Source organism: Delphinus delphis, chromosome 2 (assembly GCF_949987515.2).
Source record: "Delphinus delphis chromosome 2, mDelDel1.2, whole genome shotgun sequence".
Taxonomy (NCBI): domain Eukaryota; kingdom Metazoa; phylum Chordata; class Mammalia; order Artiodactyla; family Delphinidae; genus Delphinus; species Delphinus delphis.
Genome location: NC_082684.1, coordinates 94,366,202 through 94,387,488, shown reverse-complemented (window position 1 = coordinate 94,387,488; position 21,287 = coordinate 94,366,202). Strand labels below are relative to the sequence as shown.

General features: G+C 40.7%; 1 protein-coding gene across 1 annotated transcript in view; it reads left to right on the top strand.

The window, feature by feature from the left end:
* The window catches only part of CYP19A1 (cytochrome P450 family 19 subfamily A member 1), a 32,965-nt gene extending 12,635 nt beyond the window's left edge, over window positions 1-20,330 (top strand). Inside the window, exons 3-9 of the mRNA XM_060003590.1 lie at window positions 6,907-7,061; window positions 9,583-9,759; window positions 12,205-12,319; window positions 14,467-14,581; window positions 15,320-15,482; window positions 18,618-18,859; window positions 20,082-20,330. Coding sequence (XP_059859573.1) covers window positions 6,907-7,061; window positions 9,583-9,759; window positions 12,205-12,319; window positions 14,467-14,581; window positions 15,320-15,482; window positions 18,618-18,859; window positions 20,082-20,330 — 1,216 coding nt within the window. The remainder of the gene's footprint in view (window positions 1-6,906; window positions 7,062-9,582; window positions 9,760-12,204; window positions 12,320-14,466; window positions 14,582-15,319; window positions 15,483-18,617; window positions 18,860-20,081) is intronic.
* Window positions 20,331-21,287: the final 957 nt, after the last annotated feature.

The window sequence follows — 21,287 nt, the reverse complement described above, 5'->3', positions numbered from 1 at the left end:
TTCTGTCTTCATTTCACAGAACTGCCATTATTTCAGGGCCTTTCTTTTAAAGTTTAAATGGGACCTTGGAATCCATCACAAATGTGTGGGTTTGGCTAGTACTTAGCCCACAGCATTAGCTACTCAGCCAGAGCTGAGCTCTTTTAGCCCAGGGTCTCCTATGGCAATATGTCCTCACAGGCATTAACTGAACAACCTCATTAAGGCAAAGTCATCCGTTTAGGAGCCAGTTGCAATTTGGATAGAGAGGAGCTAGTGAGAAGATGGCCACCCTAGCCCAGTGCAAGAACAGTTATGTAGGTTATAGTAGCTACTCCCCATCTTTGAGGGTTATGTGTTCAGAAGACACCCATAGTAGGAGAATTTGCAGTTGAGAAACAGAATTTTAGTACAGAAGTGGCGAGGAAGAACTAAGGTTGTAGTGAACACAAGAAAACGTGTACAATATTTACTTCACCAAAATAAGAGAAAAAATAACAACTAAAATAAAGCTAACACCAGAAATATGTTATGCATCTTGAATTTGCACAATTGAGCACTGTGCAATTCCTTCCATCTTCTATCCCCTGCACACCAGATTCTCCCTCATTTGCAGTTATCAAAAAGATATTTATAAATATATCTTACTTTCCTGCTATAATGTACATATTTTCTGTTTATTCCTCTGCCCAAATGTTTGGTTCCTTTCTGATGTCATGATTTGTGTCTCTGAACTCCACTCTGGCCTTGGAGACATGGGATAATGGGTAATCCTCATGTGGGAAAGTTCTGGAAGATCTATTTTAACTTCCCTAGCAGACCTGAGCAGGTTAGCTCTCGAGCCCCGAAGTTAAGGGTTCAATCACTTTAGCTCTGCCTATGGCAGCTCCTCGCCAGAGCACACAGGATGGGCAACTTTTATATACTTTCTGGCTCCTGCCCTGCAAACATGGCCAAAACACAGACTAATGCATTGGCTTTCTTCATGTCTCCTGTAGCTGCACTGCAGAAAACCTCTACTCCTTCTCTGCTCTCCACTCTTTTTAATTCCCAAACTCCACTTCCTTTTTCTGATTATCTCCAAGAAAAATGCCTATCAATTTAAAGCTACTCGAGTGGAAATTTTTTGAAGTTGCAGAACTGCCATGCTTACATGTTACTAAGGGGAATTTGCACTTGGCTGTGTGGTCCATGTATAAACACTATGACATAAATCCTGTAATCTGAAGAGCCTGCTGTCCTGCCCCACAGAGGAGTCTGGATAACGTGCTTGGAAGAGCTTTGCCAGCATGGGGAGGTGGAGGGTGATACATGAGACCTTGTCTGTGCCTGAGCACAAACCCTGTGGTCCTATTGTCTACTCAGCAGCAGAGTCAGTCGAGGGCCCCACACCTCAGAGGTGGCATTACCAGGGTCATAGGTAAAAAGGCTGGAACTTGGAGGGAGGTGGCTGAGACATGACTTCTCTTTCCTCCCTCCCTCACCGTATCTAGGTGCCCCTGTGGGTAAGGATTTTGGGGTGGCTGTCTGCACCTCCTTCTGCCCTGGTCTGTCTGCTGTGTATCCTCACTGAACTGACCTTCCTCGTTACCTTTAGATAATCTCGTTTGATTTCTCCAAGGGGTGTTTGGTCTTCAGTCTTCGCCTATAATACAAACAACTGGCACTTATGAAAAAAATGGACATACAAACACCACATGTCCTGCTTGTATCTTCCTATGCTCTGATAAACTCCATCCCGTCTGTGTTCATACCCCCTCCATCTCACTCATCATAAGGAGGGTCAACCACATAGCTTATTAACAAGGACATTTTGACTTCCAGCTTCCTGAGCCGTGCTCATCATGGTCACAGACACCACTTAGCCCTCACCCAGGTAGCCTGCTTCTGTCTAGGCCCTGCATGAACCTTTTCCAACCTCAGCCCCTTTCCACAGGAAATGCAGTCACCTGCAGAATTTCTTAATTTTTCTCTTGGTAGATGAAAATTAGTTTATACCACCCACACTTGATTCTTAACTTCATGAGTTCCCAACAGACATTCTTTTCTTCTAAAGTCCCTCTTTTACTGAGCAGTGAATGAGGAGTCTCTCTCCTCCCCAAATCCTCATAAACATAGGTTCATCTCAGCTGTTTCCTCTCAAGCCTTCCCTGTGCTGCTTGCATCCACTATCTAATAAACCCACCCCACCTTTTATCCTGAAGAGAATAACTATCCATTTATGCTTTCAATTATTTTAAAATATTATTCATTAATTTTATTCAAGGCGTATTTATCACGTATGTACATTGGCAGATCTAGTAAAAGTAAGCAAAATAAACAATGTGAAATCAGGGGCTTTTATAATTATTAGCATTTTTACATTTTATAGTAGCTTATAATATAGGTGTTATTATTTGTGTCAGTATTGAAAATAAAGGGAATAAATGTTTTCCCCAATGTCATATATATGGTAACTATTGAGGTCAGGATGCAGACCCATACCTTTTGGGGGTGTTTTTGAGTTTAGTCTTTTTAAAATTTTTTATTGAAGTAGAGTTGATTTACAATGTTTTGTTAGTTTCAGGTGTACAGCACAGTGATTCAGTTATATACATATATATATATATATATATAGGCAGACCCATATGTTTTGTTTTGGTTTTTTTTTTACTTTAGTCTTTTTAAAATTTTTTATTGAAGTAGAGTTGACTTACAATGTTTTGTTAGCTTCAGGTGTACAGCCCAGTGATTCAGTTATATATATTCACTTATATATATTCAGTTTTATATATATATATATATATATATATATATATATATATATACGTTTTCAGATTCTTTTTCCTTATAGGTTATTACAAAATACTGAGTATAGTTCCCCATGCTATACGGTAAGTCCTTGATGGCTATCTATCTCATATACAGTAGTGTGTATATATTAATCTCAACCCTCTTTCGCCTTTGGTAACTGTATGTTTGTTTTCTATGTCTGCGAGTATCTTTCTGTTTTGTAAATAAGTTCATTTGTATCTTTTTTTTTTTAGATTCCACATATAAGCGATATCATATATTTTTGTCTGACTTACTTCACTTACTATGATAATCTCTAGCTCCATCCATGTTGCTGCAAATGGCATTATTTCATTCTTTTTAATGGTTGAGTAATATTCCATTGCATATATGTACCACATCTTCTTTAACCATTCATCTGACGATGGACATTTAGGTTGCTTCCATGTCTTGGCTATTGTAAATAGTGCTGCTGTGAAAACTGGGGTGCATGTATCTTTTCCAATTATAGTTTTCTCTGGACATATGTCCAGGAGTGGGATTGCTGGATCATATGGTAACTCGATTTTTAGGTTTTAAAGGAAACTCCATACTGTTTTCCATAGTGGCTGCACCAATTTACATTCCCACCAACAGTGTAGGAGGGTTCCTTTTCCTTCACACCTTCTCCAGCATTTGTTATTTGCAGACTTTTTAATGATGGCCATTCTGACTGGTGTGAGGTGATACCTCATTGAAGTTTTGATTTGCAGTTCTCTAATAATTAGCAATGTTGAGCATTTTTTCATGTGCCTGTTGGCCATCTGTATGTCTTCTCTGGAGAAATGTCTATTTAGCTCATCTGCCCATTTTTTGATTGGGTTTTTTAAATTGAATTGTATGAGCTGTTTGTATATTTTGTAAATTAATCCCTTGTCAGTCGCATCATTTGCAAATATTATCTCCCATTCTGTAGGTTGTCTTTTTGTTTTGTTTATGGTTTCCTTTCCTGTGCAAAAGCTTTTAAGTTCAATTAGGTCCCGTTTATCTTTTTTAATTTATTTACTTTTTAAAATTTTTGGCTGCTTTGGGTCTTTGTTGCTGCACGTGGGCTTTCTCTAGTTGGGGCGAGCAGGGGCTACTCTTCTTTGCTGTGTGCAGGCTTCTCATTGCGGTGGTTTCTCTTGTTGCAGAGCATGGGCTCTAAGCGCGTGGGCTTCTGTATTTGCAGCACGCGAGCTCAGTAGTTGTCACTTGCAGGCTATAGGCGCGCAAGCTCAGTAGTTGTGGCGCACAGGCTTAGTTGCTCCGTGGCATGTGGTATCTTCCTGGACCAAGGCTCGAACCCATGTCCCTTGCATTGGCAGGTGGATTCTTAACCACTGTGCCACCAGGGAAGTCCGGTCCCATTTATTTTTGTTTTTATTTCCATTAATCTAGGAGACATATCTAAAAAGATATTGCTGCAATTTATGTCAAAGAGTGACCTCCCTGTGTTTCCCTCTAGGAGTTTTATAGTATCCGGTCATACATTTAGGTATTTAATCCATTTTGAGTTTATTTTTGTATATGGTGTTAGAGAATGTTTTAATTTCATTCTTCTACATATAGCTGTCCAGTTTTCCCAGCACCACTTATTGAAGAGACTGTCTTTTCTCCATTGTATACTCTTGCCTCCTTTCTCATAGATTAATTGACCATAGGTGCGTGGGTTTATTTCTGGGCATTCTATCCTGTTCCATTGATCTATATTATTGTTTTTGTACCAGTACCATACTATTTTGATTACTGTTAACTCTGTAGTATAAACTGAAGTCAGGGAGCCTGATTCCTCCAGCTCCGTTTTCCTTTCTTAAGATTGCTTTGGCTATTCAGGGTCTTTTGTGTTTCCACACAAATTTAAATTGTTTTCATTCTAGTTCTGTGAAAAATGCCATTGATAATTTGCCATTGCAATGAATCTGTAGATTGCCTTGGGTAGTATAGTCATTTTAACAATATTGATTCTTCCAGTCCAAGAACACAGTATAACTTTCCATCCATTTGTGTCGTCTTCAATTTCTTTCATCAGTGTCAGTGTCTTAATAGTTTTCAGAGTACAGATCTTCTGCCTCCTTAGGTAGGTTTATTCCAGGTATTTTATTCTTATTGATGTGATGGTAAATGACTTTTTTCCTTAATTTCTTTTTCTGATCTTTCGTTGTTTGTGTATTTTTGCAATATCTACAAATCAATCAGTGTGACATACCACACTAACAAACTGAAGAATAAAAATCATATGATGGGCTTCCCTGGTGGTGCAGTGGTTAAGAATCCACCTGCCAATGCAGGGGACATGGGTTCGAGCCCTGGTCTCGGAAGATCCCACATGCCGCGGAGCAACTAAGCCCATATGCCACAACTACTGAGCCTGTGCTCTATAGCCCGAGAGCCACAACTCCTGAAGCCTGCACAACTAGACCCTGTGCTCCACGACAAGGAAGCCACCGCAATGAGAAGCCTGCGCACCACAACAAAGAGTAGCCCCCGCTCGCCGCAACTAGAGAAAGCCCGCGCAGAGCAATGAAGACCCAACGCAGCCAAAAATAAATAAAAATAAAATAAAATAAATAAAACATTTAAAAAAGTATTAAAAAATCATATGATCATCTCAATAGATGCAGAAAAAGTTTTTGATAAAAATTAACATCCATTTATGAAAAAAACTCATCAGAAAGTGGGCATAGAGGGAATCTACCTCAACATAATAAAGGCCATATATGATAAACACAAAGCTAACATCATACTCAATGGTGAAAAGCTGAAAGCATTTCCTCTAAGATCAGGAACAAGACAAGGATGCCCACTCACCACTTTTATTCCACAAAGTTGTGGAAATCCTAGCCACAGCAATCGAAGAAGGAAAAGAAATAAAAGGAATACAAACTGGAAAGAAGTAAAACCGTTATTGTTTGCAGATGACATGATACTATACATAGAAAACCCTATCCTTTCAATTATCCAAATTATCCACTCTTCCTTCAAATGCCGTAGCCTTACTTATAAGCAGTCTTAACAAAACATCTTCGCACCAAAGTGAGCTCCTCTGCAGAAGAATTCTGTACCACTGTCCTAAGAAGACAATATTCTCTTCAAACATAGAGGCCCCATGACGTCTTCAGCTAGGATTTTACAACATGTTATAATGCTCATTGCCTTATCGTGCCCCAATTAGAGTAGGATTTGGGGCAGGAAGCAAGACCTGAAGGAGGACATGGGTGGGGAAGGGCTGCCTGCTCCTTCCTAGTTGCTCTGAAGACCCAGCTCAGGCCTTAAGAGCCAGGCCTGGGGGTGGGAATAGACGGCAGAGCAGTGGAAGAGGAACCAGGAAGTTCAAGGAAGCCTGGGTTCCTCGCAAGGTCCCAGGGTTGCCACAGCAAGGGCTATCTAATGGCTCAGCGTGTCCTATGTCCTGGGAGAACTCTGTGACCCTGGAGACCTTGATGATTCATGATGGACGCAGAGCCCCAAGACAGCTGCTGTCACCACCACAGAGAGCCTTCCAGGCCAGCCCAGCCAGCCAAGCCCAGGGCCAGAGGTGCCCAGGAGATGTCCTTCAGTCCTATAATGATACTCCCCTGGAGGGGCCAGGCCTGATTAGGGCCCCTGGGGGACGGGTGGTACAAGGCAGAACTGCTGCTTCCAAAACTAAAGAGGTAAGACTTCAGGTATTCTAGCAACTTCCAATTATGAGGCTCACTTCTGCATGGGGAGCACTGTCTGGAGAGGGACTGCTTGGAGGCTGGAGGCTCTCAGGAATATGGTGGTGTGGAGGGTTCAGTTTCTTACAGGCTTGCAGCTCTGACCACAGTAGTGGGTAATATTTTAGAGACTAGCAGTTAAAAAGAAGGGGAAATAATGAATAACTGTGCGTGTGTGTGTGTGTGTGTGTGTGTGTGTGTGTGTGTGTACTGATCTTTAGTGATGCTCAAACAGGGAGCTAGTAGGTAGAAATGTTTCAACTGCCGAAGGAGGTTCTTGTGCTAACACAGGTGCTTATTTAATCTGAACACTAGAATTTATGCATTTTGTCAAGATCAACATGCATTTGCTATGAGAGCCAACTGGTAGTCAAACTCATTACCGTGAGTTCTCTGGACCCTTAAAAATCAACACCAAGGTTTGCTTTCTCTGCAGGTCTTCGAGTATGTTCCACATAATGAAGCACAGTCACTACACATCCCGATTCGGCAGCAAACTTGGGTTGCAGTGCATCGGCATGCATGAGAAAGGCATCATATTTAACAATAATCCAGCACTCTGGAAAGCCGTTCGACCTTTCTTTACAAAAGGTATTCAGGTGCTGGGTATAGTCTGCTCTTCTGTCTATGAATATGCCTGTCTTAAAATAATTTTTAACTTCTGCTTCTTCACAGTTTTGAAATAATAAGAGCTAACATTCATTATACATGTACTACATAGTAAGCACTGTTTTAAACACTTGATACTTTAATCCCACAGCAACCCCGTGTGGTGAATACTCTTATCACTTACATTTTACAAATGAGAAAACTGAAGGATAAAGAGGTTAAGTACCTTACCCAATTTCTACCATTAGTAAATGGTAGCAAAGAAGACAACCCCAGAACCCACATATTTAACCACTTCAATTTTGTTCTTTCTGTTTTTACATCCATTTCATGGATGTAAAAAAGAATTAGCACTCTATATACTTAAGGTCACTTCAATTAGCGTGTATGTCAATTAGTGTGTCAGCCATATCCTTGATTTAACATAGCCAACATGTTTGCTGAATCATTGGCTGACTTCCCAGATGTTTTAACAGAAAGCAATTTGCAAATAAATTAGAGAATTTTAGAACTAGAAGGGCTGTATATGTCATCTCTTTCAGCCTCTGAGTTTTATACTCAAGGAAGTACATTTCTAAAGAGATTGTGATTTTTCCCCCAGGCAATATAGCCAGATATAGATGAACATAACTGGGCCCCAAACCTCCTTATCTAGTGATTTCCCCCTTTACTAGATGCTGCTGGAATGGAAGCCTTTGGGAAATAATCATGACCAACCTTTGACATTAACATCAGAGAAGATGGTCATATACTAGAAACCTTATCATTGATGGAATCTGGCACTAGATGGGTTGTAGGTCTGACCAGGGACCATGGATATTCTTCCCTCCAGCCAGCCTCTGTAGTGAACCTAGATGCCACCTGTGTGGCTGCCGAGACGGGGAAAATCTATACCTGTCCCAGTCTAGTGGTGATCCCTCTCCACAGAGCTGCCCATCACCAAGACTCAGCACAACTCTAGCACAGATTCCACTACCTTAGTTTCCTATTGCTGCTTAACAAATTGACACAGACTTAGTGGCTTCAAACCACACATTCATTACCTTACAGTTTGATGGGTCAAAAGTCTGACATGGGTCTCATGGGGCAAAAATCAAGGCACTGATACGGCTGTGTTCCTTTCTGGAGGCTCTAGGGAGAAAGTGCTTCCTTGGCTTTTCCAGCTTCTAGAGGCTGCCCACATTCCTTGGCCTGTGACCCTTTCAGGGATATTACATTCTGTTCATATGTTTGAAATGTGGCTTCAAGCTCTTGAACATAGAGGCAAATCATACATCAGCCTGGGAGTGATAATCAAAGCCATCCCTTCCATGCAAAGGATTGATTCATGAAGGAATCATCTGTCCCACTTCTGGATGTAACAGTCACCCAGGAAACAGCATCCCTACCTTTCATATCTCCAAGTCCTTCCTAAAGTCAGAAAGTATGCTGCCAACCCAAACTTCTTTTTTATACGTGTGGAAATGCTTAGACTCTAGGACCACTCACCAGGTCTCCTTTCTTATTTGCAAAGTGTGACATCAGGGGCTTCTGCAGCACAGTTGATTTGTTTTGTTGGAGGACCCTAACAGCAAGTCTGAATAATAAAAGACATTAAAAAACTAATTACTCTTAAAGAAAACTTAAACTTAGAACAAGGAGAAAAAGGATTTTAAGAGTTAACACTCATGTTAGACCACCTACCATCATGACTCACTAGTGCAAAGACGGTCAGGGAGCAGAGCAAAGTAAGAGATCAGAGCCAGTTCACTCTACCAGGTTTCATTCATTCATTCCTCTATTTGACAAATACATAATATATCAAGAGCTACCACGTACTACAGACTCAAAGTACAACGCTAACAGGTTGTCACTGCCCTAAAAGAGTTCCCAGTCCTGTGAGGAAGACTGCTCAAACAACAAAGATTTGTTTTGCTGTTAGGACACTGACTGAGTACAATAAATCTGGATGTAGATTGAAGAGAAACTGATATTAAAAGAAGGGTATGTTTGGTAATTTAGAAGACTAGCATTTTACACATATGACCTATAATTAAACAGGAAGCACCTTAGATCAAAAAGGTAAGATCCAATTTGAATAGTTCTATAGCAATATTCTACCACCCACTGAAACATAAAATATTACCCTGACCAAATCCAAACTGTCTTTAGAGGGAAAGGTATATAATAAATATGGAAAATCGCTGATTGGTGATTTATGATCATAAGTACTAAATATTTCATTTGTAATCTCACAAATGACATGTCATCATATGAAGAAAAGTTCAGTTTTGAATAGTTTGTTTTAAAAATATTTATTCATTCATTCATTTTTAACCATAAATGTGATAACCTGCTATAGAGAAAAATAAGAGAATACAGAAAAAGTATAAAGAATAATATGAAAATCTCCACCCATAATAAAAATGTGGACAATTAAGCTTCAAACACAAAATGCCAAAATTGCCTGATAGTTTGTGTGCCCTGGAGTTGGAGGCAGCTCACTCTGACGTGTACCCTTCAGCTTTGTCTGGCCCCGGCCTGGTGCGCATGGTGACCGTCTGTGCTGATTCCATCACCAAGCATCTGGACAGGCTGGAGGAGGTCCGCAACGAGTTGGGCTATGTGGATGTGTTGACCCTCATGCGGCGCATCATGCTGGACACCTCTAACAAGCTCTTCCTGGGGATCCCCTTGGACGGTACTGAAATTTTCATTCTTGTGACTTGACATTGGGCCCTTTATTAAACAGGGCATGAGAAGGATAACAGACTCAAGTAAAGATATGCTCTTTTGTACACTGCTCTTCTTTAAACCTTTCTAAGTATTCCTAAAAATTGTTCCTGGTATGTCTGCCTTGTTCACTTATATGATCATAAATATCTATAGCAGGGGCCATCTTCTATTTCATTTGTATCTATCTCGCCTCATTGCTCTAGGAAATAGGATTCTACCCACAGTTGAAACTTAACAGATGTGATCATTTGATTTGGTCATAAATATATCCTACCACCAAACCTATGTATTTAACCATTACCAACCATTCTTTTGGGCATGATATATACATATATACATGTATATATGTATGTATGTGTGTGTGTGTGTATATATATATATATATATATATATGTGTGTATATATATATATATACACACACACACACATACACACATATACACATTCTATCTATCTATCTACACATACATATAAGTGCACATTCATACCCCTCCCTCAAAGCTACTAGGTATGAAAACTTTGACTCTATCTATACAGTGATAAGGGTACAGAGGCTGCTGGAAATGATGATGATAACTAACATTAATTTAGTGTCTACTATGTGCCAAGCAGTATAAAAAGTTGCTTCACATAAACTTTGTCACTTAGCATTTATAACAATCCTGGCAAGATGTCTCACTCAAGAAACTGCTTTCCTCACTATATTACAGAAACAAATATTAAACACATACAACTCGACGGCCAACAAAAGAACAAACATTAATCACGTGGATCCACTAAATTCTGCTGCTGTCAGCTTAATGTAATTTCTCCTAACTTGATTTCTAGCTGTGTTCATTGATTCATACATTCATTCAACTGATACTTATTGATTGCCTATTTCATGCCAGGCTTAGGTTCTGGAGATAGACCAGTTGGACAAGACGAAGTCCTTGCCTTCAAAGAGTTTACATCCTAGTGGGTATATGGACAGTAAAAAACTATCTATCTAATAATATATTAGGCTATAATAAGTGCCTTAAAAAAAAACAAAGCAGGGCAAAGGGCTAGAAAGTGAAGGGGGAGGTCAGTGGGAGGCTGAAGCTCTTGTGGAGACAAAGGGTGGTCAGGAAGGCCTCTGTGGAGAGGATGTCTGAAAATAGCCCAGATGAAGTGTGATGATGAGCCATGTGCAGATCTGAAGGAAGAACATCACAGGCATAAGAACAAGGCACGAGTTTCACACTTGCCCAAACCAGCTGAGCTATCACACCTGCTCCCTGCTTGACCACATTTGGACAAGCAGACAAGCGATAAGCCCTCCCTTTCTCCGCTCCACTCTCCTCGAATCATCTCCCTGCCTCTTTAATGATTCCTTACCAGAGTCATACGAACCCCATCTGATTGACATTAGGATGGGAGCCCCATTCACTCTGAGGACATTAGTCACAGCCTCTTGCCTCATCCCCTTTCACACAGGGACTCTGAAAGTCCTGTTTGCCTGTTCCACGTACATCTCTCCTAAGATATGACAGGTACCTATTTTAGAAGTCCCTGCTCTTTGGTTCCCCACTAGCCTTGACTCTTAGGAGGGATCAAGTAAAGGGAATTGTACAGCTCTCTGTTAACTTATGGATGCAGACTGCGGTCTAAGAACCTTCATAAACCATACAGACTTATGCATATTTCCCTCTGCTCACCGGATCCTTATTAAACTCTCATTTGGCCTGAGGGACCCAGTGCACCGAAGAGGAAAGGACATGGCCCTGAGGTTAGATAGAACCAGGCTCCAGCCTAGGGACTTCTTGCCACAGTGGTTCTACTTTGTTGGGCAAACTTCTTCATTTCTATGAACTGCAGTTTCTGCATCTTCATGTCTCTTCCCTTCTCTTGTGTATAATTTGAAAAAAAAGGAGGGGTTTTCTTTTCTCTAGTATTCAACTTAATTCAAGAACATCCGTTAAGATCTGACTGTGCACAAGACTCAGGACAAGGCATTGAAGATTCCAAGATGAATTCCACCCTCTGAACCGAAATATAAACAACAGAGTGGGGAGGCTTTTTGCCTTTTCAGGCACCAGAATTGAGTCCATAACAGCATTAATTACTTATTTCAAACGGTCGGGTAAACAGAAAGTGTTGGCAGCTCAGCCAAGGAGAAGGATGTGAGATTCTAGGCTGTGTCTCTAACACAAACATGAAAACTGGCAAATCTCTGGTTAACGTGGCCAGTTTAGATGCCAAGCAGAATAAATTAGTGTTGATTTGTTTAGTGGCATTCCCCTGGCTGAAACACCCAGTGAAGGTGGAACCTTGACCTGCTTAGAGTCCCAGATGGTAGGAGAGTCTACAGGGGATCTTCTCTGAACAGTGTACCATTCTTGGGCTCACATTTTTCCTCATCTGTTCTGATCTTTTTCTGTTTTTCCAGAAAGGGCCATCGTGGTTAAAATCCAGGGTTATTTTGATGCATGGCAAGCTCTCCTTCTCAAACCAGACATCTTCTTTAAGATTTCTTGGCTACGCAGAAAGTATGAAAAGTCTGTGTAAGTAACATATTTTGGAATATTTATTGCTGAGATTGGATTGATCTGTGTTGTGTCTTAGTTATTGCTGGCCTCTTCGGCAAGCTTTCTCCTCTCCAGACCGCAAGGGAGCTGTTAAGTTGCCGGTGAAACACTTCTTACAGCAATTTGGCAGCATGTGGCCAGACCACAGAGGAAAGGAAGACTTTGGCCCAGGGCAGTTTTCCCTAGGAGGCTGAGAGCTCCATCTCTGGAACTAGGACACTGCTGTGTATTTTGAGTTGAAGAGAAGGGTTGGCTGAACCTATCCTTATCATTAGTCAAAATTCTCTTTGCATGTCTGGAAAAATGGAAACATAAATCATTTTATTGTTGTGTTGCTTCTGAATGAATTTAACTTAATTCAATTTGTCAGAATTGACAGTAGTTGCAAGAGAATTTTTTCATGATGAACTTTTTTAAGACGTGTTGTTTGTTTAGTTATGCATCTTATATCTTGGGGGATCCTAAAACTGTCATTAAATGGCTTTGCTTTGGTGTCAGACTAGTCTAGCAGAAGACTAGACAAATGCCCAATAGCCTATTGGATAATCAGTGGGTTTTTAGAGTGTAAGTTTCCAGCCACTGTACTTGCCACCTCTAACCGCCAGTGGAAAGCACAGGGGATCTAGAGGTAGACAGACCTGCTTTGTATCCTATCTCTACCACTTAGTAACCAAATGTCCTTGGGAAGTTCTCTGAAATAAAATATAACATACCCTCCGTGGTGGCAATACAGGTTAATGAGATCCTCTATGTAGGGCAATCAGCACAAAGCATGACACATAGTAGGCAGTAAACATGTTAGTTTTCCCCATCCCTCTGTTCATATCTTTCCCAGATGTCCCTGACTATCTTAAATTCTCCATCTCTACAATTTCCCAAAGTTGTTTGAAGAGCTAACTTCATCCTGTTTGCGTGTTTTGAAATTCAGTAGTATTAGTCTCCAGGTAGTCAGCTTGATGTTGCTTTATGTATTTCAAGCGGATGATGAGTATTAGGTGGATGATTTGGACACCTGGTCCTTTAAACATTTCTCTTTGTTTCTACCGGAGCTTATTGTGATTTGAATCGATAAGATAAATGGTTCATCTCTTCACTGCTGTCAGAATTTGTGGTCGTCTAAAGAGTCTTATTGGTCCACAGTTAAACTTGGTCATTAGTTTAGCTTCTGTATGGTCAGCAGGCCCATAGAAACTTGCTGCATGAGACTGTATAACAGTTTCTCTTTGGTTTCTTTAAAATTATCTTAGCAACTTTCCTCTCTCTGTAACATTTGCCAATGGTTAGTGAACTAGGTAATATCTCCTATGACCTAAAGCAGTAAAGACCTAGAGAAATTCTTTTGCAATACCCTTGCAATGTGCCAATACTTTTTTGTTAAGGTATGAATGACATTTAAAATTATACTAGTTTCGGTTGTACAACATAATGATTCAATATTTGTATCAATATATTCTGAAAAATGATCATCACAAAAGTCTAGTTAACATCTGTCACCATACATAGTTACAAAACTTTTTCTTGTGATGAGAACTTTTAAGATCTATCTTAGCAACTTTCAAATATGCAACACAATATTATGAACTATAGTCACCATACTGTACATTACATCCCCATGACTTATTATTAAAGCCAGAAGTTTGTACCTTTTGATAATCCCCATCACCAATTTCGCTCCCACCCCCAACTTCTTGCCTTGGTAAACAACAGTCTGTTCCATGTATCTATGATCTTGCACTTTTTTAAAGATTCCACATGTAAGTGAGAAAGATTCCACATACAAGTGAGAAAGACAGTATGCATCTTTCTCTATCATGCCAATACTTTAAAAAATATATTGGATTTAGCCTTTCGGTAACAGTTTTTAACCTTTAACTATAGGTTACAGCCTTGATTTTGCTACCAGTACCTAGACATGTTGGCTAACTCCGGTTCCTTAATATGAAGTGTAATGTATACGTAATTTATGGATATTTGCAAAGAATTAAGTATAAATTCAGTTATTCATGAGAACTAATGGCTTCAATTTAAATAGATTGTTTTATTTAAACAAATGGCAAATGAATCCATTTTTTTAGGTGTCTTAACTGAGTACAAGTAGATTATATTTTTACTTTTACTTCCAGCAAGGATTTGAAAGATGCCATGGAAATTCTGATAGAAGAAAAAAGACAGAGGATTTCAACAGCAGAGAAACTGGAAGACTGTATGGATTTTGCCACTGAGTTGATTTTTGCCGAGGTACAGACCTGCACTAATCATAATTCCCACACAACATGCATGTATGACTGTGTATAGGTGTCTTAAAATTTCCTCTTGTTAATTGTTGCATGTTTCTGTTTTTAAATATTTGGTTTAGTATTTCTTTTTTTTTTAAATTTATTTATTTATGGCTATGTTGGGTCTTCGTTTCTGGGCGAGGGCTTTCTCTAGCTGTGGCAAGCTGGGGCCACTCTTCATCACGGTGCGCGGGCCTCTCACTATCGCGGCCTCTTGTTGCGGAGCACAGGCTCCAAACACACAGGCTCAGTAATTGTGCCTCACGGGCCCAGTTGCTCCACGGCATGTGGGATCTTCCCAGACCAGGGCTCAAACCCGTGGCCCCTGCATTGGCAGGCAGATTCTCAACCACTGCGCCACCAGGGAAGCCCTTGGTTTAGTATTTCTATAATGCCCAACCCAAACTGCCTACTATTAGACAATCAGATTAGACTGAACTTTGAGATTTAAATTTCTCTGTGTCTGCACAATATAAAATATGAAAACAGGGGAGTGCAAAGACGCTAAATACATAGATAAATGTCTAAATTGTTCAGCTTTGAGCTGAAGATTATTAATGAAAATGTCCATTGTCAATTCCAGAGACTTGTTATTTCTGTAATTTCATTTTGTTGAGGTCTGTTGATCCTTGAGTGCCACCCTCCCTCCTGTTTTGAACCTTTCACTTTTCCAATGTTTCTCCTCATTTCAATTGTTCAGAAACGTGGTGACCTGACAAAAGAGAATGTGGACCAGTGCATATTGGAAATGCTGATCGCAGCGCCAGACACCATGTCCGTCTCTGTGTTCTTCATGCTGTTTCTCATTGCAAAGCACCCCCAGGTTGAAGAGGCAATAATGAAGGAAATCCAGACTGTTGTTGGTAAGAATTTATCAAGCAAACAATAGAGATTAGAAAACAATTCCTTCTGAATATCAGCTTCTAGGTCCTAAAAATCTTATGTCAAAATCTTTATTAGAATCCACCCAGAGAACAATAGAGCAGTTCACTGTGTCATATTTTCATTATGCCAGACAGGTTTCTGTGTTTTTCTGATATAAAAAAACACACGCTCATTGGAAAAAATTCAAATAATAGATGTATAAGGCAGAAAGTAGTATCTCCTGATCCCTTCCACTCTCCTTCCCATTCCCCAGGGGGAATCACTGTTAATATTTTGATGTGTATTCTTCAAGGTCTTTTTTGATGGGCACACAAACACATATATGCGGGGTTTTTTTTAACATCTTTATTGGAGTATAATTGCTTTACAATGGTGTGTTAGTTTCTGCTTTATAACAAAGTGAATCAGTTATACATATACATATGTTCCCATCTCTTCCCTCTTGCGTCTCCCTCCCACCCTCCCGATCCCATCCCTCTAGGTGGTCACAGACCACTGAGCTGATCTTCCTGTGCTATGCAGCTGCTTCCCACTAGCTATCTATTTTACGTTTGGTAGTGTATATATGTCCATGCCACTCTGTCACAGCTTACCCTTCCCCCTCCCCATATCCTCAAGTCCATTCTCTAGTAGGTCTGTGTCTTTATTCCCATCTTACCCCTAGGTTCTTCATGACCTTTTTTTTTCTTTCCTTAGATTCCATATATATGTGTTAGCATACGGTATTTGTTTTTCTCTTTCTGACTTTTCACTCTGTATGACAGACTCTAGGTCCATCCACCTCACTACAAATAACTCAATTTTGTTTCCTTTTATGGCTGAGTAATATTCCATTGTATATATGTGCCACATCTTCTTTATCCATTCATCTGTTGATGGACACTTAGGTTGCTTCCATGTCCTGGCTACTGTAAATAGAGTTGCAATGAACATTTCGGTACATGACTCTTTGGTGGGAATGTAAATTGATACAGCCACTATGGAGAACAGTATGGAGGTCCCTTAAAAAACTAAAAATAGAATTACCATACGACCCAGCAATCCCACTACTGGGCATATATCCTGAGAAAACCATAGTTCAAAAAGAGTTATATGCGGTTTTATTTGTGTTTTAAAAAACACGGGATCATCCACAAGGATTTGCTACCTTATCAGTGACAAAAGGCTTTTTTCACCCAGAGAAATGGCTATCATTTTTTGCAGTGTTTCTGGGTTTCAAGCAGCCCGTTCTTCCAGGTGGTGGCAGAGGGAGGAGGTAAGGGTGATGATAGCAGAGGCAGGGGAGCGATCAGTTTCCCTCCCCCACCCTCTCCTCCTCCTCTACAGGAGAGCCTCCAGGTCCCTGCTCAGCTCTTCCCCACTCTGTCCCCTCCCTGCTCTGCCATTGCTTCAGCATCACTCTGCCACTGCTTTGGATATCCCCACCCTTCCCCGGAGACACTGCCACGTTCAGAAGAAGTCAGAATTGCTTTCTGGAGAAAACAGAATGCCTTATTTGGAGTGTGCTTCACATAAGTAATCTCTTTAGGAACACATTTCAGACATATGTGAAGAGGTATCAGTAATGATATAGATTTTTCTTTCTTGACTTTACAGAATCCCTGGGAAACAACCTATTTTGCTGTATAAAGGCATCATATTATTAAAAAATTTTTATCTTATTTATCTTTAAAACCATTTGAGTGCTGCTTGAAATAGATGACAAGGGGAAATTTCATACACGGATTAAATATGTGAAAGGGTTCTGCAGACGCATTGCCATAGGAGGGCCACTGCCTGGGAAGGTAGATAGCAAGGAGTCAGAATGACATCTGGGTTTCAAATTCTGGAATGTTTTCTCAAGCACCCTTTTCAGGTTATGGGTCCTGTGCCAGGTGCAGGGGCACCGTGGTGAACAAGCCAGTGCCACCCCTGCAGTCCTGGGGCTCTCAGTCTCGTGAGAAAAAGAGAATTCAAAAAACAAGCTCAGTGGAGTGAGAGTCACAGAATGATGGAGGTACAGGCAACACAGGGGAAATTGCTCTTGAGATCATAAACCTTTAATACAATTTCCTTGAGAGGTGAAAAGTGCTTGTGCCCCATGATGATCCCTTGATGCTTCAACAGACCTCTCCACAGATGGAAAGTCCAAACAACCACTAGCACATGTGTACGTGTTCCCTCTAGACCTGCATGCCTGGTAATTACTTCCAAGGGTACACCTTCGGTTACCTGCTCCATCATCTACCCTCTACCTCCCCACCCCAGATAAACACAGCCCATTAAACTCTTAAGTGTACAGAGAGCAGTATGTGAGGGGCTGGGTGGTTAGAGTTCTCTAAGTGAGACCACTCCTGAATAACATAGTTGCACAGGAGACAGAGCTGCCTCAGGACCCTGGGTTGATTCTGATTCTGCAGAAGTGATACCCCATTTGAGGGTGCTTTGAAGTTTTGCCAATTCTGAGAGTGATCTGAACCTCTCTGACGAGTGTGAGGCCAAGCTGAGACGAGGGATCCGTCAATCCCCAGTTCACCCAGGGCTGATCTGAGGCACCCCTTTTGTCGTGGTGGGGAGAAGGGGTTCTTGCCACACTACCACACCAGGTTGTTCTTGATGAGGTGAGGAGGAGAGACTATCAGTGATATTTTCCGACAAATGACTGCACAGGATACCAGAAGAGAAAATTTCTTTGAACCTGATTAAACTCACCATCTCACTTTGACTAGAGAAGGAATGAACGTCTTCTAGAATTTAGAGTAGGGGACAAAACTCAAGAACCACAGAGGCGGCAGATAAATAAATGTTTGAAGCAGTTTGGGTAGGTCTACATGATACTGCAGAGCCATGTGGGAATGTGGGTCCCATTTTACCTTTTTTGTTTTTCTAGAAATTTAGACTTTAATATGAAAAGCCCAGGTGTTAAGATAATTGACTTCAAATCTGAATTTTCATAAGACACTCTGTGGACCAAACATAACATATTTAATGCAGGTTGCTGGTTTATATTAGAATTGTAGATATAATTTTTTTTCAACCAAGAGCAAACTGTTCTATGGAAAGCACAGTATTTTTAATACCAATCGTATATTAAAACTAACATGAGCTTTGTTTTTTTTTATCTTCTTCTACAGGTGAAAGAGACATAAGGATTGACGATATGCAAAAACTAAAAGTGGTAGAAAACTTTATTTATGAGAGCATGCGGTACCAGCCTGTCGTGGACCTGGTCATGCGCAAAGCCTTAGAGGATGATGTCATCGATGGCTACCCAGTGAAAAAGGGGACTAACATTATCCTTAATATTGGAAGAATGCATAGACTTGAGTTTTTCCCCAAGCCCAATGAATTTACTCTTGAAAACTTTGCCAGGAATGTAAGAGCCCTTCCTTAAAATTGAGTGTGCCACTCTTGAAAATGTCACCTCTTAAGTGCTCTCTGTTTCTGTGTTTTCACTGAATATATTTCATTCTATTTACTCATTCTCTTCACACCTCACCAGGAAAACACATTTCCCCTAGCTTGGAACATGACCACCATGTCTGTCCTCAAGGCAAGGAGGCTGGCTCTCCAGCTCTCAGAAATGTCTTCATGGAGGCCACACAATAGGTCAAAAGATGAACAATTCAGGCCCTTAATTTGCTTAAAATGAGGCAAATTTTCTTTAACCAACCCATTTAAACTTAACTTTTCCATTTAAACTTATCACCTTGTCACCATGTAGATTCAGCCGTAGCATCATCTAAGTCAAGGAAATCCACTTCTGCTTCAGATGGAAATCAAGTGAGAAGAAAAGATTTGGTTTTGGCAGTGGGCCTTTGGTTTCTCAAATGGCCCCACAAGCACTAGGCCTCATTCTATATACGACTTTGTAATTACAAGAGCCTCAGCTTCTTCTTTTTCTGTAACTGAGGTGTACTGGAGATTCTGCCTCCATTATGTCAATTCTAGGCAATGACTTTTTTAACCTGAATTATCCTGATAGTTCCCTCTGTGTCCCCTTTTTCCATTTGCATATGGAAATATGATCTTAGTAAAACCAGCTGTCTAATTCATTCCATTTCTAGATAAGCAACCCACGCCATGTTGGCAATTGGTCAAAAATAACTTACTGAGCGTGTATTAAGTGCCAGGCACTATGTGAGTCCAAATGGGGACAAGACAGGCAGAGGTGTCCCATTAAATATTTGTATAACTAAATATATTTAGATCCTTGGCACTAATAGACAGGGAATCCACACCTTTGCCTAAATTTGTCCTTGTCATCATGTTATATGCCCTGGCACAAAAACAATCTTTGCCTCAATGACTGGCAGAACAGCAGTAAAGCCATGGTCTTCCCACAGAGCTAGCTGAGTATTTACATGAAAAGCAAAACAGGGGATTGTTTGAAGTTGTGTCCGTAACACAAAGGGTGAATCAAACTGGAGGGAGAAAGAGGCTTATCTGAGTTACAGTCATTCCTCTCCGTGAAGGAGCAGTATGGCCAAGTCGCCGAAACCGAGCATTCTGACTCACAGTGTTTTCAGGGTGAATCAAACAGATATGCATGACTCTAGCCTTTACTTCTCGGGCTAATTGTCTGATCATTTTCCTAGGTTCCTTACAGGTACTTTCAGCCATTTGGCTTTGGGCCCCGGGCCTGTGCGGGAAAATACATTGCCATGGTGATGATGAAGGTCACCCTGGTCACACTTCTGAGAAGCTTCCATGTGCAGACATTGCAAGGTCGATGTATTGAAAAGATGCAGAAGAAAAATGACTTATCCTTGCACCCAGATGAGACCAGCGACCTGCTAGGAATGATTTTCATCCCAAGAAATTCAGACAAGTGCCTCGACCACTAAAAAAGTTTGGTCAGTCCCTGCCCTGGAGCACTTCTCAACAGTATTCCACATGGAAAACACCCACCTTTGCCAGGTAGTCCTCCTCCCATGAACAACCGTGGCCTCTGGCCTTTTATACACTTACCTCCTGTGGGGTGTTAGCGAGCCGGGAGACACCGGTCATCTGGGCGCATCCAAACCAGAAACCAGACTGCAGGAGAAAATACAGAGGCCAAGATTTGTGCAGGAAACTGCAGCCCTAAAGGCCCATTCCACAAAACATGCTTTGGGAAAGACAAGCCATCAGCAAGACTCACGCCCGACTCCTCACTGTCCTGCACTGAGATGGGAGCTTTGTAATGACTGGGGCAGAAGCACTCAAGTCAATTACAAAGGCCAGGCCAACACTGGGTACCTAGGGCTAAACACACCCACTAGTGTGAATAAAGGGCTTTTGATTTTGTTTTCGGTGGGTTGGGGACCGCAATATTCACACCTTTGGAGAAATGCTTACAAATTCAGCATGTGACTTTTCCTATGAATTATATTCAATTAACTCTTGTTTATCCACATGTGATTTGTCTGTGGCAAAAGTTAAATTGAAGACTACCCTTTCCCAATCTCTCAATTTATTCCTCAGCCATTTACCTCTGATACAATAGGTGTAGATTCAGGTAATACAAGTAACTTATTAATAGCCTGAGTAAAATATATAATTAGTACCATTTATCTGCTGTAGGAAAAAAAATTCACACAGTGCATTTCAAATTAAAATAAAATTCCTTTTTTCATGTTTGCATTGTTGCTTAGCTCCAGGAGTACAGTAACTAAGAAATAACTTCAGGTAACGGCATCTATTAATTCTTACCACAGCTTCAGTGATTTGGCGGAGGGAAGTCTCTGAATCTATATCTAATTCTACAACCCAGTGAGTTCAAACTTCTAAGGAGTGCTCCTCATATACCATAATCCTTCTCC